General features: G+C 37.0%; 1 protein-coding gene across 3 annotated transcripts in view; it reads right to left on the bottom strand.

Moving 5' to 3' along the window:
- Positions 1-15493, bottom strand: part of LOC143863997 (P-loop containing nucleoside triphosphate hydrolases superfamily protein) — a 35089-nt gene that overhangs the window by 9739 nt on the left and 9857 nt on the right. For 2 of the 3 annotated variants that reach the window (XM_077374807.1, XM_077374809.1), the window contains exons 9-16: positions 15319-15478; positions 11462-11626; positions 9762-9846; positions 9287-9520; positions 9096-9199; positions 8600-8642; positions 2536-2693; positions 1324-1434 (exon numbers count right to left, since the gene is read on the bottom strand). In XM_077374807.1, coding sequence (XP_077230922.1) covers positions 1324-1434; positions 2536-2693; positions 8600-8642; positions 9096-9199; positions 9287-9520; positions 9762-9846; positions 11462-11626; positions 15319-15478 — 1060 coding nt within the window. The remainder of the gene's footprint in view (positions 1-1323; positions 1435-2535; positions 2694-8599; positions 8643-9095; positions 9200-9286; positions 9521-9761; positions 9847-11461; positions 11627-15318; positions 15479-15493) is intronic. The other variant, XM_077374808.1, reaches the window with a different exon arrangement.

The raw sequence follows: 15493 nt of genomic DNA, 5'->3' as shown, positions 1-15493 counted from the left end.
AGCAAAAAGGATATAGATTACTGATTACCTGATACCTTAGAACAGGTCCTAACCACGAAAAATACTGAAATTTTCACACAACACCAATTAAAGCAGATTGCACTCAAAAGGTATAACTGGGAGTAAAAAACCCAGCTTGGCCTAGCTAAAAATCTGATAACAATCCCCCAAAGGGAACGTAATTGAAAAGTATGACAGTGTTAAGAAGAATGACGGAAAGCAAAAGAGGAATTTCCCATCTTGATAAAACGAAGATATCAAGCATTTCACAGAAAATAGTTAACACACAATAAGACCTGACCACCTGGTTCACTTCCAAGTATCAAGTTGATTGAAATAATAACATGAAAAGAACCATCAAAGGCAGATCACTCTCAGACAATTCTCGCCAGCTTTAGCCACAGCCGATGGGCAATCGTTTAATGCTTCCTCGTGTACAGATTGTAATGCATCATATAATTTCTAGTTCATCATGCCACTTTTGTCCATATCTAAAATGATGCTTTTTATGTATTTGATTAAATACTGTTCCATTTTTGCTATTATGAACAAAAAATATTGATGAAGACATCAACAGTGCAGTCCGAACACACAGAAAATAACTACTCAAAAAGGACGAGAATTTCTGCCAAATATCTGAAGTCGATCAAATACAATGAGCAAACTTGGGATAGAGGTCTTTTTCATTTACAATCCACTTCTATATCATCTCCCTCAATTGTTCAAGGCTATTTCGGCCATTTTCACTTCAAGTAATACTCGCTACCTCCATCATTGTTCATGTGGTCCTCCAAATTCTCCAAAGTGGTCTCTAGCGTAGTAGCATCCATCCCAATGAGGTTATTTCTCTCTGTCCCACCGTAGGGAAAAAACAAATACAGGACAACCAGATGGACCTTCTTCTTTAAAATGAACAATAAGGCAGGCAATGGGTGAAAATTAGCGACTGGAAACATTTTGGCAATGGTTGCATCTAAGGACAATAGAACATAAGGGTGGTTGGTATTTTCACAAAAGCAGACACTGATAATCAAATAGTTCTCTAAAAGAAGCAAAGGTCATCCCCGGTTTCACAATGGCGGTCACTGATGATCAATCGTAGTTCCTGGTTATTTCTTCAATTTTTTTGTTCTGAGATAATCAAACCGTAAGTGAGACCATCCAAACAGGCTACCTATCACTGGTATAATCAAATTTCAACTTGTATTTGAATAGAACTTTCAAATCCCAATATATTTGAACATAAATATGCATAAATTAAACGAAAAAAATATGAGACAAGCAAATATACGAAGCACAGTGCATTTAAAATAGAAGGCCTACCACTCCACAATCTTCAGAAACTTGAAGTTCTTTGAACCCACTCCGAGTGTAGTTCTCGAAATCAAAGGATGGTATTTTTGTTCTTCGACGATTCCTTATGTCATCAATATTCTACAAACAAGTTATGGAAATGAAATCCTTATGAGATACAAGAAGTCAAAGTTTTAAAAAAAATGCAAGGCATGCGAGACAACTAGTTTGGGGCAAAGACTTAGTTGAGTTGAGTTGAGCAAGACATACGATTTCCATGGATACTTAGAGATGTAGATTACCTAACAAAGTCAATATGAACAACAATACAACATCGTACATAGACATCTTTCTTATCATAGACTGATAAACACCTCCACACATGACTTTTGCTCATACTGGCATCCATGGTAACTTGGAAGCCAAGGTGAACAAAGAGCATTCCACAATGTTAGCTAAGCTAGGTCATGCATGTCCCTTATGTTACCCATTTGGAGAAAAGTCCTATATGGTTCACCTGGACAACTACATGTGTTTCAGCATTTTTAGAAGTAGTCTCTAGCTGGCAAACCGAGAACTTAAGCTATGTAATTGTCGGAAGCAATTTGGTGGCTTTGAGGAATTAAAAAAGAAGTTAGTGGTCACCAGATCAATTACAAAGAGAACGAAAATAATCTTGGTCCATGAAGCTTTTGAGCTAGCTTGACTAAAAGACTCTTGATTAAAATCAGGCGCTGAGGTTCAACTCCCAATGGATACGCCACTGTCACAACCAGGTCCTCATTTAATTTTCACGAGAACAAAGCATATAGAGGTACATTTTGTAAGGGGAAAAGTAGTTCAAAAGGACATCAGTACTACAAGTGGAGTTCGAAGATCATCTTAGCTAATATGTTTACAAAAACAGTTGGGATTGGGAAGACATAATTACAAAACATCTTGGATAAGCTGGGTCTGATTGATGTCATGCTGCCAGCTAGAATGGGAGTGTACTAGGATGTGTTAGCAATGGTAGTCTATCCATTTATGTAATACTTGAGCCATGTACTCCTATTGGGAATTAGTGTAATTTGCAATAATTACAATAATTGTTGTGAAACATTTTAAAATGAATGATCATTTAAAGTAATTATGATGTGACGAAACATACCCTCTATCCTAATGGCATAGTTACACACATACTTCGGAACAACATATTAAAGAAGATACAAGATAAAATAAATAAGATGACCGACATCATACCCTTGAAAGCAAAGAAAAGTCCAAAGCGCTAAAGTCATCATACTTAAAGTCCTTCACTTGTTCAGATTTGTAATAACTTTCAAGGGAAATGACTTCACAACCAATAATATTTGCCATTTTATGAGCCAAACTAGTTTTCCCTGATCCGCTTGGACCTCCTGCAATAATTACAGGAGAAAATATTTCAACAGTTGTAGAGTTTATATGCCAATTAAAAGAGTGAGCTTTCTTGCCCTTTCTGATTAAGGCGCAGTTGAGCTGGTAAAGAAAATTTATAAAAGAAATGCTCTATATATGTGAAATTTCAAAAAAAAAAAATACAGAAAATATATAAAAGAAATGCTCCATATATGAGAATTTTCAAAGAGAAATGCTCAAAGTCATTCAGTTTTAGTAAACAACAAATCAGTTACTCAAGAAACTCAAATTATATTTCCATCATGGACAAACTGTAAACCATGCACTTAGCATTTCTAGTAAACCACATTCGTGAGCTAACAAACAATATGATAATGCAACGCAAGTGACACCAAGCTCTAAGATTCTGTTTGGATGCCCAACTCCCGGCGTGTCTAGGGATTGTTTGGGGAGGATGAGGCGCCACCTAAGCAAAATCCTCTACTTTGTTGCCATTTTAGAAGGGTTCTCAGGTCCCTCTCGGGTTACGTGGCATACCCGCAGCACCCAAGTGAAAGAACCCCAATAATAGGTTATTTTGTAGGTAAACTCTCTCTCTCTCTCTCTCTCTCTCTCTCTCTCTCTCTCTCTCTCTCTCTCTCTCCGCACCTCTACCCAGCCTCTCCTCCCAGCCCTCCGCCCCCCCTCTGACCAATCCTCTCCACCGCCCCCCTACGCCTAGCCCTCTCTACCCGTCATTTCGAGGAGTGCGGTAGTAAATCATAAAGCAATGTAGCAAAGGGGGAAGGGATACGAAATGTCATTTTTAAATTTAATCTACCTATTTTGTTCTTGTACAGGTGGTTTGAACAAAGAATAAAGAGAAGAGAAGAGATGGAAGATGAGAAGAGATGGAGAGGACACGTTTCATTTTCTTTCATGTGTTTTTGGATTACAAACCTTAAAGCCAACTATTACAATCTATAAGAAAGAAAGAAAACCTAAGACTTTTAATGATATATTACAAAAATACCCCTCATAATAACTCAAAGACAAAATAGCCTAAAGACTAGCTATTTAATCTTTCAACATAAATCTGAAAAGTCAAGCATGTCATCAAAATTCTTAGAGTCTGAAATCACTTAACTTACTGGAAAGCTCCAGCATGGACTGTAAGCTATTATCACTTGGGCCCTCAATCCATGAGAGTCTCCTCTCCAGTTTCAACGCCCCAAGATGCATATTCTGGATATCGATTTATACAAGCCGGGCACAAGCGCAGAGTAATATCTAGTAATCGAAATGCACCGCGTAATTCAGCATGCCATCTTTTCTCTTCCTCGTGTAGTGAAGATAACCTTGCTTCTTAGAAGAGGATTTTCTGGGAGGAATGTAACTAAACCAGTTCTTTTCCATGTTGGATTTTATCCTCCTCGGTGTTCTATCTTTCGAAGTAGTCAAAGGATGACCAGTTGGAGAACTTTCTTTTTTGGAACTTGAAGAGCACCTGCTGCCTAGACTCCATCTCGAGGGATAGTCTATTTAAACTACTGCTTTTTTTATTATCTATGGACATGCTAATATTTTCTTCATATCTCAACGAGGGAGCGATTTTCCTTTCAACTATTTTGTAATCCTTTATCTCCCTAAAAAGTATATAATCTTGTAGGATTTTGTCATTTATACTAATATGACCATCTCTTGAACCTTTTTTTCAAGCCACTGCATCTTATTTCTGAATCCTCTTGCAGCTTGATATCCTCTTCATTCTTATATAAATTACATAATTGTTCAATTATACTCTCATCCTCATATGATGTCATTAGGCCAGCAAAAACAACAGCGTTGCAGTATTTAAGGTACGAAGGCAAGTCCTTTGAATACTATGTCACTGAACTTCTCATATGCTTTTTCAAGCTTGCACAATAGTTCTGTAGCATCTAATTCAGAACTAGGAGTATGCGAGGAGCTCATACTTAGTGTTGTGTCTATTTTCATGGCACTGGAAATATCAAAAACATAACAGCCATAATTATCGGTGACCTTCTCAATCCTATAGGTCTGATTTATCTGATCACGATTAAGTTGAAATGGGAAATTGATAGTAAGCTCCCTTACATGGCTGCTTATGTTGACATTGAAAAATATAGTGGGAATCCTAAGCGTGCATAACCATTAAGTTCGAAGACTTTGTTTAGGCCTTGTCAAGCTATTGGAACATGGCAGTTAGAATCACTTGCAGGTTCCATTGCTGAACAAAATGGCCAGCACCTACGTCCAGTTAACTTCTATGCAATAGCTCATCGCTACACCTCCAGATTTATGGTTTTCGGCAAATCCATCCAGGATGCCAACTCATGTTTGTGTGATGTCAGTACTAATTGTTGCAATAAGGGTTTCGTATAATATACATGGCTTTGGGAAGTGGGAAATGAATCTATCTAATATCAGTAGTCCCATTTCTCCATGTAATCCAGTGTTCCAACTTAATCGTGTATTAGATAAATCATGCCTTTCATATACGTTTGAGAAGGTCACTGATAATAATGGTTGTTAAGCTTTTGATAATTCCTATGACATGATAATAGACACAACGCCAAGTATGAGCTCATCGCATACTCCGAGTTCTGAATTAGATGATACAAAACTATTGTGCAAGCTTGAAAAAGCATATGAGAAGTTCAGTAACATACATGAGTATTCAAAAGACTTGTCCCTGTACCTCAAATACTGCAAGGATGTTGTTTTTGCTAAACTAACGACATCATATGAGGAGGAGAATATAATTGAACAATTATGAAACTTATATGAGAATGAAGAGGATATTAAACTGCCAGATGATTCAGAAATGGGATGTGTTGGCTTAAACAAAAAAGTTCAAGAGATGGACATATTAGTATAGATGCAAAATCTTGCAAGATTATGTCCTTTTTAGATAGATAAAGGATTACAAAACAGTTGACAAAAATCGCTCCCCTGTTGAGACATGAATAATGTCCATAGATAATAACAAAGTGGTAGTTGACAACAGACAATCTCTCAAGATGGAGTCTAGGCAGCAAGTATTCTTCAAGTTTCAAAGAAGAAAATCATCCTACTAGTCACCCTTCGACTACTCCGAAAGATAGAGCACTGAGGAGGATGAAATCCAACACGGAGAACTGGTTTAGTTACATTCCTCCCAGAAAACCCTCTTCTAAGAAGCAAGGTTATCTGCACTACACGAGGAAGAGAAAATATGGCATGATGAATTATGTTGTGTATACAGATTACCATAGGTTACTCCGTGCTTATGCCTGGCTTGTACAAATCTATATCCAGAATAGGAATCTTGGGGCATTGAAACTGGAGAGGGGAGTCTCACAGATTGAGGGCCGAATAGATAACATCTTACGGTCCATGCCAGATCTTTCCAATAACTTTAGTGATTTCAGACTCCAAGAATTTTGATGACATTCTTGACTTTTCATATTTCTGTTGAAAGATTAAATAGGTAGCCTTTAGGCTATTTTGTCTTTTAGTTATTATGATGGGTATTTTTGTAATATATCATTAAAGTCCTCATGTTTTCTTTCTTTCTTATAGATTGTAATAGTTGGCTTTAAGGTTTGTAATCCAAAAACACAAGAAAGAAAGGAAAATGTCTTCTATCCTCTCCATCTCTTCTCATCTTCCAACTTCTTCTCTCCTCTTTATTCTTTTTTTTCTTTTATTTGTTCAAACCGTACATATCTTAGTGACATGAAACATGAACTTTGATCAATCAGCAATAATCTGCACCACTCATCAATGATCCTTTAAGGAAAAACTCCATTAAGTAAATTTTAGCAAGTTCTTTCTCCTCCTTTCCCCTTCCTATCTCACTACACGTCCCCTCCACCCATTTGTCATAAATTATCAAGGACAATAGATATTTTTTAGTTCACTGGCCCATCTTTGTTTGCCCTCACATTCTGTATGGGCCTACTTCTCATTTTCCTCCCTTTTCTTCAATCTCGATACGAATCATCGGATTTGATCAATATGAAATTCAAAACACCACCCCCGGTTGCTCTATCCACCCTAAAAAATAATCATTCATGCTCCTACCATATCCTTGAAGATCATGCCAGAAGGATAATCTAAATACTGAAATTTTCTTCGTCCTCTAGCTGACTAGGAGTCTTGTCTTTATTGTTGTTCTCTTGATTTTCTCAGCAATTGACTGCACTATGGTCTATGGTGCTTCATACGAAAAAGAAGTAATAGAAAGAAAAAGGTATTACCAATTCAACAAATGCAATGACAGATAGCATTGGAAAACTATCTATGAATCTACTCGCGTACTTGAAAAAATCATGTCGGCCAACGTTTGATTTTAATGGAAAATTTCAAAATTCAAATATGTCATGAGTTTCTGGTAGAAAATATAAGTATTCACATAATTACTCGGGGCATTAGAACTTGAAGTAACATGTACACTAAACATAAATGCAAATTTCAAATGTCTATGGTGCTTCATAAGAAAAAGGGGTAATAGAAAGAAAAAAGAATTACCAATTCAACAAATGCAATGACAGATAGCATTGGAAATCTATCTATGAATCTACTAGCGTACTTGAAAAAATTGTGTCGGCCAACGTTTGAATCACTTTTTTTTAATGGAAAATTTTAAAATCAAATATGTCATGAATTTCTGGTAGAAAATATAAGTATTCACATAATTACTCAGGGCATTAGAATGTGAAGTAACATGTACACTAAACATAAATGCAAATTTCAAATATGACATGAGTTTCTAGTAGAAATTTTTTTTTTAAAAGACGTCTTGGGTCCAACATATACACATCAAGTCGTCTATTTACATTGTGATTATAATATTTTATTTTTGAATCTCTATACAATAGTGCCACCCTCTCCTGAGGACAGCGTTACAACAAAACTTCCCGCAGCCTCGGTCAAGCCAGATTTGGCAAGCTGTCAAATTGTGTGTATAAATATTCATGCCAATGATTTACACAAGCAAGATTACTCCAAATCAACTAAAATTTTTTGGTGATTCACTTTTGCTTATACTCAAAAGTGCAGAGAAATAATCAAAACAATGCATACAAGGGCAAGTAGTATGAGGGCATTCATCCATTCACAGATAATAGGTTTTTAATTTGCTTTAATACATAGACATTTACGTATGTCAGTATGTGTTCATATATACTGTGAAACAACCAGTTACTCCAAAAGCTTAAGCTGTTGGAGAAGGCGTTATTTAATCTTTTACACTTTAACACTCCCCCTCACGTGTGGCACCTCTTTCTACAGTTTGGCCTACACGTGGCACATGTGGCCCCTCTTTTGGGTTTGGCCATTGTATGTGGATTTTGCTATCAAGGAGGTTTGAACTCGGGACCTTTTGCTCTGATACCATGTGAAACAACCAGTTACTCCAAAAGCTTAAGCTGTTGGAGAAGGCGTTATTTAATCTTTTATACTTTAACATATACAAATATGTATGAGGTAAATAGTTTCTGAGCTCAAGCTCAGATAGGTTATCTGAGCTAGAGACTCTAAATAGGGTGGGTGCCTATGTTGTTTGGGTTATGTCACATATTGATTCTATAGGACCTAACATAGATAGGGTGTCCGTAAGAAATCATCTCTATAGGATCATGGTGAGCGTTGATTTGTGGAGGTTCAAAATTGACGGCTAGAAAATGGGTCCATTTTGTGCCTGTACAGATCGAACGGTTAGGATGATTGTATGGAGATGGTTTCTTAGGAACACCCTATCTATGTCAGGTGCTATGAAATTAATGGGTTGGATGAGTCAAACAACATGATAGATGGTGTACTTATAGTGGCTAGCTCAGATAAGCTATCTGAGCTTGAGCTCAGATACCGTGCCCCCATATGTATGTGTGTGTATACCATAAAAATGAAGCCATGCCATCATAGAAAGATAAGCCCCTACCTATGCCAACAACAACTGGGAGGCCCTTATTCTCCAACAATGCCTGAAATGAGAAAAAAAACAGAAGAGAATGCATAAAGTGGGATATCAACTAAAGATACCATACAAATTTTCTTAGAGCTGAGAATTTTGTTTCCATAATCGTGAGCAATAAAAGTAAAGGAAATAAATACACATGAGATATCCATTGTTTTAAATTTTGGCCAAAATACCGAAATTTCGGATTTCGGTTGGGACCGAAACCATCAAAATGCAAAATTTCCGAAATTCAGTAATTTTGGCCGAAATTTCCGGAAACTGTAATTTATTTTTTTTAATTCCAAAATTTCGGCTGAAATTGCTGAAATTTCAGTACATTAATGAAATTTGCTTTTTTTTTACCGAATTTCGGCCGAAATTTCAGTTTCAGCTATGTCCGAAACAGAAACCGAAGCCGAAACCGAAACCAAAATTTTAAACCTTGGAAACATCTTCCTATTTGCTTAATTAATATTACCTGAATTGCTTGAACAGAAAGAAGCAAGCCCCTATCTAAGTCATATGAATCAGGCATTGGAGCAAGCTGGATGGTGTCCCTGAAAGTAGAAGAATCTGCAGGTGCTTCATGAGAGAAGCCTATAATTATGTAGCCACAATAACATATCGTGCAAAAAAGTCATCTTGGCGCAAGAAACCTGAAATTCTAACCTCTGATAGAATTGTCAGTATGTGTGGGGCCAGATGAGATGAAACGCCATTTTGCTACTACAGGGTCCATTTCAGACTTGGTTGGAGATCGAGTCCATGGCTGAGCTAAATCCTCAAGCCGGTTAACAAGATTTGGAGTCACACGAATTGGCTTTGGAGCAACGACGAGCCGGTCTTGAATTCCAGTCAAAGATGTACTGGCCAAAGGCGGTGGCGTATTAAGACGTGGTACACCTGCAATGGTAAGTGATTTATAGGGTAGAACCATGGTTTTAAATTTAGGCCAAGACTGAAACTGAAACCGAAATTTTTAAAATTTTGGCCGAAATGATAAGTTTTACACCAAAATTTTAAAATTTCCAACGAAACCAAAATTTCAAACCTTGGGCGGTTTATGCAGGAAGCAAAAGTTGAGATTTAAAACAAGCAATAAATAAAAGAACAGAAAGTGCAGAAAAGGCCTCCGCTAGCATACCTTTGCTTTCTAAAATCATTTCTAGGTAGGATTTAGTGATCCATGGTCCCGTGATACCCAACCTGGAAGCTTCTACTCTAATCACCTTCAAAGAAAAGCAAGGAGAGGATTGTTTCCACGCTTGATTGTTTCACAATTCAAGGAACTAGTCACAAGTAACAACAATGTAGACTGCAGCAAAAATAACAGCAAGATGTGAACTCAAGAAAATTGCATAAATGTTATAGTTGTTGGAGCCCATCCTAAAGAGTGGTGCTGGGGGATGACCAATATTTGATTGGAGCTTTGGTCAAGGTTATACATTAAATATCAAAAAGAGGCGTCAGACGTAAGAAGGCTCATGGCCAGAAATTCAAAAGTTCAACTATGGGACACGATGAAGGAGTTTTTATATGGTGTAAGGCCTTACAACAATACGATAGAGGTACCACCCATAATATTTGATCCAACAGCAGCTCACTTTTTGAGAAGCTGCTGTTGGATCAAATATCAAGGGAGGTACCTCCACCGTACAAGGGCCTTATTGCCTTGATATTGTCAAAAACAGTAGATTTAGAACTAGGATAATTTTTAGATGTTTATTCTGCTAGACATGGTATAGAGACATCCAACCTGCATGTTGTTGTTCAACTATTTATAGAAATGCTCAATGACCTAGAACCAAAGTTTATGATTTCCTGGATGTTTGTGGGGACCAGGTTCATCCTCATGATGCAGCAAAGGCTTCGTTGGTTACACCCTGATGAGTTCTTGTCCCTTCTTGTTTTTTTAAGATAATGAAATTTTATTAGAAGTGGCAATTAAAAGAGATTACAATATATTTCGACGCAACTAGAAGAAAAAACTATCTGTGTGGCTTTTCTAAAGATAAGAGAAAAGAAACATGTCCGTTTCAGATGAAATTTTTGGTGGAAATCCTATAAAATCATGGAAATGTAAGAAAACGTATGCAAATGATGGACATTTAAAATGAGACTTCAAGAAGTGCTAGAATAAGCACAGGTACAGACTCAAAAAACCACACATAATGGTCTAACAAAATCGAACATCTAGTGGCATGCATTGTAGCCCATGTCAGATAATTCAGTACATACCAGATTTCACATGTAATTCATGTAAATATTTATACATGATGCATACACCACATTTCACATGCATTCGGATAAATATAATTATTTAACAGTTAATACATATTAGTATAGTATACCACGAATACAATTACAGTTTTGGTTTCAGCATGCATTTCGGTGTGGATGGAAATGGAAATATTTTGGTCATTTCGTGTCGGTTTCGATGAAAATTTAAAATCATGCTTATAAGGGCGTAGAGACATTGTACATTAATTATAATGTATAGAACATGTATTGTAGAACCTGGCCCTTCAATGAACTCGAAAATACGCCAATCTGCAATGTCTTTATAAAGGAAAATATGTGCGTTTTCAGAGAAAAGAAAGACAAAACGAGTAACAAGTTAAGAAAAGAACAAGACCACTATAAAGCCAGCAGAGAGAATCTATGCATAACCACCTAAATGACAATTTGATGCTAGTCTCACTATGGAATCAAGGCATTATCATTTTCAAAATGCTATTTCCTCATGATATTTGAAAGGTGGAACTCGAAAAGGCAACATAATCTACCAATTAAGAAGTCCAGTACTTATAATAGTTGTGGAGCTAAATATTACAGGATGCATACTTTCCTCTCTGTGCCTTTCAACACCATGAATGTCTCATCGAGAGTATCAATGTGTTCGAATGACATCGAGAGCAGGCCATTATTGACTGATGAAGAAACACGTTTATAACTGACTACAACAATGTAGCCCAAAGCGAGAAGCCCGCCAAGAGTCATCCGTCCAACCTGTGATGAGATACGAAGGTTAAAAAGCATTTTAAGACAATAAATAGTGTGTTTGGAAACTAAATACATAAGGGAATCAATATGTATATCAAGAGAATAGTATTGTCGATGCATGGTACACCTACTATATGGCAAAGGCCTCAAGCTGAAAGTAAATATGGATGTAAATTATTAGAGTTTTTTATTAGTTTATCACATGTGCAATTGCTAAAAGTTTAACCCAAGATCCGATAAAATGCAATTCTATTTAGAAGTTAACATCCAAGTAACTCAAACACTTCAAAAATGGGGTCATAACATATCCCATACTTAACGATGAAGAAATTAATAGTCTTACTAACCTTCTCTAGGTCTTTAAAATAGGGCCACAAGTGAATTACGAAAATCTTAACTGGTATCACCAAGTAAGTTATTTGTAATTAATCACTTAAGTTGGTAAGTGACCTCAAAGGCCCACCTTGCAACTTGAAATAAGTCCTAGTAGTCTATTTGGGATAGGAAAGGTCCATGTAACAGCTAATGGGAGTCTTTAAGCCATTAGAAGTTTGAGTTGGATTAGGAGTTTTTTTTTCAATTTCCATATGCCATGCATAGCCTATAAATATGGGAGACTTATTGGCATTGAAAACAGTTGAATATGAATAAAAATTGATGTTTTTTCTTTTAAGGGGAATAAAAATTGATGTTTTCTTATGTTGATGGGGTGTGTGTGATGCTGTTTATGAAGTCCGATGCTTGTAATTAATCACGTAAGTTTGTAAGTGACCTCAAGGGCCCACCTTGCAACTTAAAATAAGTCTTAGTAGTCTATTTGTGGTAAGAAAGGTCCCATGTAATGGCCAATGCGAGTCTTTCAATTTCTGTATGTCATGCATAGCCTATAAATATGGAAGGCTTATTGGCATTGAAGATAGTTGAATATGAATAAAAATTGATGTTTTCTTATGTTGATGGGGGCAGTGTTCAAAAACAAGGAACTCCCCCGAGTCGACTCCTTTTTGCCTTGGCCGCGTTCCGCATTGCACCACATCCGCATTCCGCGTTTTGCCCTACATAGTCATTAAACTCCTTCGACTCTCCCAAGTTATGACCGCGTCAACCTCGTCAACCGCATTCTTGGCCGCGTCCGCGTTGAGTCGACAAGGATTTTTCCTGGCCGCGTTCCGCGTCAAATCCGCGTTTTTAAACACTGGATGGGGGTGTGATGCCTATGCTTGTAATTAATCACTTGAGTTAGTAAGTGACATCAAGGACCCACCTTGCAACTTAAAATAAGTCCCAATAGAATATTTGTGGTAGGAAAGGTCCATGTAATGGGAGTCTTTAAGTCATTAGTTGCTTGAGTTGGATTTTTGTTTTTTTGAAAAATGGTAGCCATGGTTTTAAATTTCAACCGAAATCCAAATTACCGACACCGAAACCACCAAAAATCGAAACGGTCATTTATTTCGGCCGAAATTTCGGTAATTTCGGCCCTAAATTTAATATTGAATAAAATATTGATTTCAACTTTTGTACCAGACCGAAATTTAATATTGAATAAAATATTGATTTCGACTTTTGTACCAGATTTCGACCGAAAATTTCGAAATTTCAGGGTCCGAAACCAAAATTTTAAACCTTGATGGTAGCCAATGACATTAATATAAAAGACCGAGGTGGTCAAGATCCTGGTTTTAAATTTCAGTTTCGGCTAAAATTTCAGACTTATCCGAAACCGAAATCCCGAATTTCGGGCGAAATTTGGTATAGGCAACGCAATAAAATATTATTATTTTAATATCAATTTCGACGAAATTGACAAAATTTCGGGAATTTCGGTTTCGGTACGTTTCGGTTTCGGTACTCACCGAAATTCGAAATTTCGGTCGAAATTTAAAACCATGGTCAAGATACATCCATAGGAGGGGAATATAACATTGAAAAAAATACAATATGAGAGAGAATCACGGCGGAAGAGAGTCAAAAAGGGATAGGGACTCCTTGGAGACTCCTTCTCTAGCCAAATTATCCGCCACTTGATTTGCAGATCGCCTAACATTGTTGAACACCACCTCCATAGGCATCACCCAAACAAAAATTTCTTCGAATAACCTATCAAATCAACGGGATTGTTTGTGTGTTCCTTTGAGATATCTGATAACATTAGATGAGTCTCCTTCCACCAATATATGATCAAGGTGGTTTTTCTTGACCAATTCTAAACCTTGATAAACTGTACGCACCTCAGCCTCAGAAGCGTCAGCCATCCCAATAGCCCTGCAAAAGCCCAAAGAACTACTCCCGCACTCATTTCTAAGTACCCCCCCCCCCCCCTCCTCTTCTTCTAACTCTTGGGACCAACGTTCCCCAAGCTGGAGCCATCAAAGTTGAGCTTAAAGAAACCTGGCGGAGGGGGCATCCATACTTGAACCGTTTTGTGTTTCCTCTCCACGCTAACACAAATGTCCCTCCACTTTGATTAGGAGTCTTTTTTTTCAAGTTGTTTGAGTTGGATTAGGAGTCCTCTTTCAATTTTCGTATGCCATGCATAGCCTACAAATATGGAAGGCCTATTGGTATTGAAAACAGTTGAATACTTGAATATGAATAAAAATTGATGTTTTCTTATGTTGATGGGGTGTGATGCCATTTGTGATGTTTGATGCTCTATATTAGTTCAGTTTTCAGTTTTCTATCCCAAAACTCATGTTTCTTTCTTTCTCTTCTGTCTCTTTTCTCCTCTTTTGTCTCTTTTCTCCTCTTCACTATCTTTTCTCCTCCTCTCTTTCTTCTAGTCCATCTTTCTATTCTACCATCCTCCATTCATCTCTTTTTCACCTTTTCTATTTCATCTCTCTACTTGCTTGCCTTGTTTTTTATATTGATCCCCTTTAAGTCTTTTTATTGACACTTGCCTGCCTTTTTCCTTCACTATTCCTCTCCCTTCTTATACCCTCTTCACCCCCTCCCTCGGTTGGGTTTATAAACCACTTCCCTTTCTACCCATACCTCCCCTCTTTCCTGATCTTGATCAAGGTTTTAAGATCAAGGTTTTAAATTCCGACCGAAATCCAAAATTCGGTTGAGACCGAAATCGAAATGTACTATACTCGAAAAGGTACTTTATTTCGATCGAAATTTCGCTTATCCCGAAATTTCATCCGAAATTTAAGGGATTTCACCCAAAAATATCGTTTGTTGATAATTATTTAATATTATCCCGAAATTTCGGCTGAAATTTCGGTTTCGGTGAGGACCGAAACGCATCCCAAAACCAAAAGTTAAAACCTTGATCTTGATCATTTTCCTGATTTTTCTTGATCTTGATCTTTCTTAATTTTAATATTGATTATCTATTCTCTCTCTCTTTTATTGGCTGTCATGGATTCAAATCATCAACAAACCATGTCAGCATGAGCTCTAGCCTCTACCATGACTATAAAATGGTAAGTGAATTTGGTGTCACATGGTGTTCATTATGCACAGAAAATACTGATACAGGACACATAATTCAAATTTCAAAGTGAAAACACATGCCATATGTCAGATTCCTAGGAGTTAGCATGACTATATATTCAAACAGCAATTTAGGAGAAACTGAAAAAAAAATCAACTTTGCACAGAGCAATTTGAATGGATATGATTCCATGACCCGTTATTAAATGAGGGCCTAAAATGCTAACCTAATAACGATACAAAATTCAACAAACCTCAAACTCAGCTTTTGGTCTGATAATGTAATTCTTGTCCACAATCCTTTGATCACCAAGAGACAGATAATATCTGATACCAGACTGCCGCACCTTTATCCAATCATTAATTTTTACTTCTTCACGTGCAGCTGGTGGCCTAAGGTACATCTCAATATAACTGCACAATAAAAGA

Source organism: Tasmannia lanceolata, unplaced genomic scaffold (assembly GCF_043159265.1).
Source record: "Tasmannia lanceolata isolate RefF3 unplaced genomic scaffold, GAP_Taslan_0.1 ptg000044l, whole genome shotgun sequence".
In the NCBI taxonomy this organism is placed as follows: domain Eukaryota; kingdom Viridiplantae; phylum Streptophyta; class Magnoliopsida; order Canellales; family Winteraceae; genus Tasmannia; species Tasmannia lanceolata.
The sequence above is the reverse complement of the archived record's forward strand: the minus strand, read 5'-3'. Positions and strand labels throughout refer to the sequence as shown.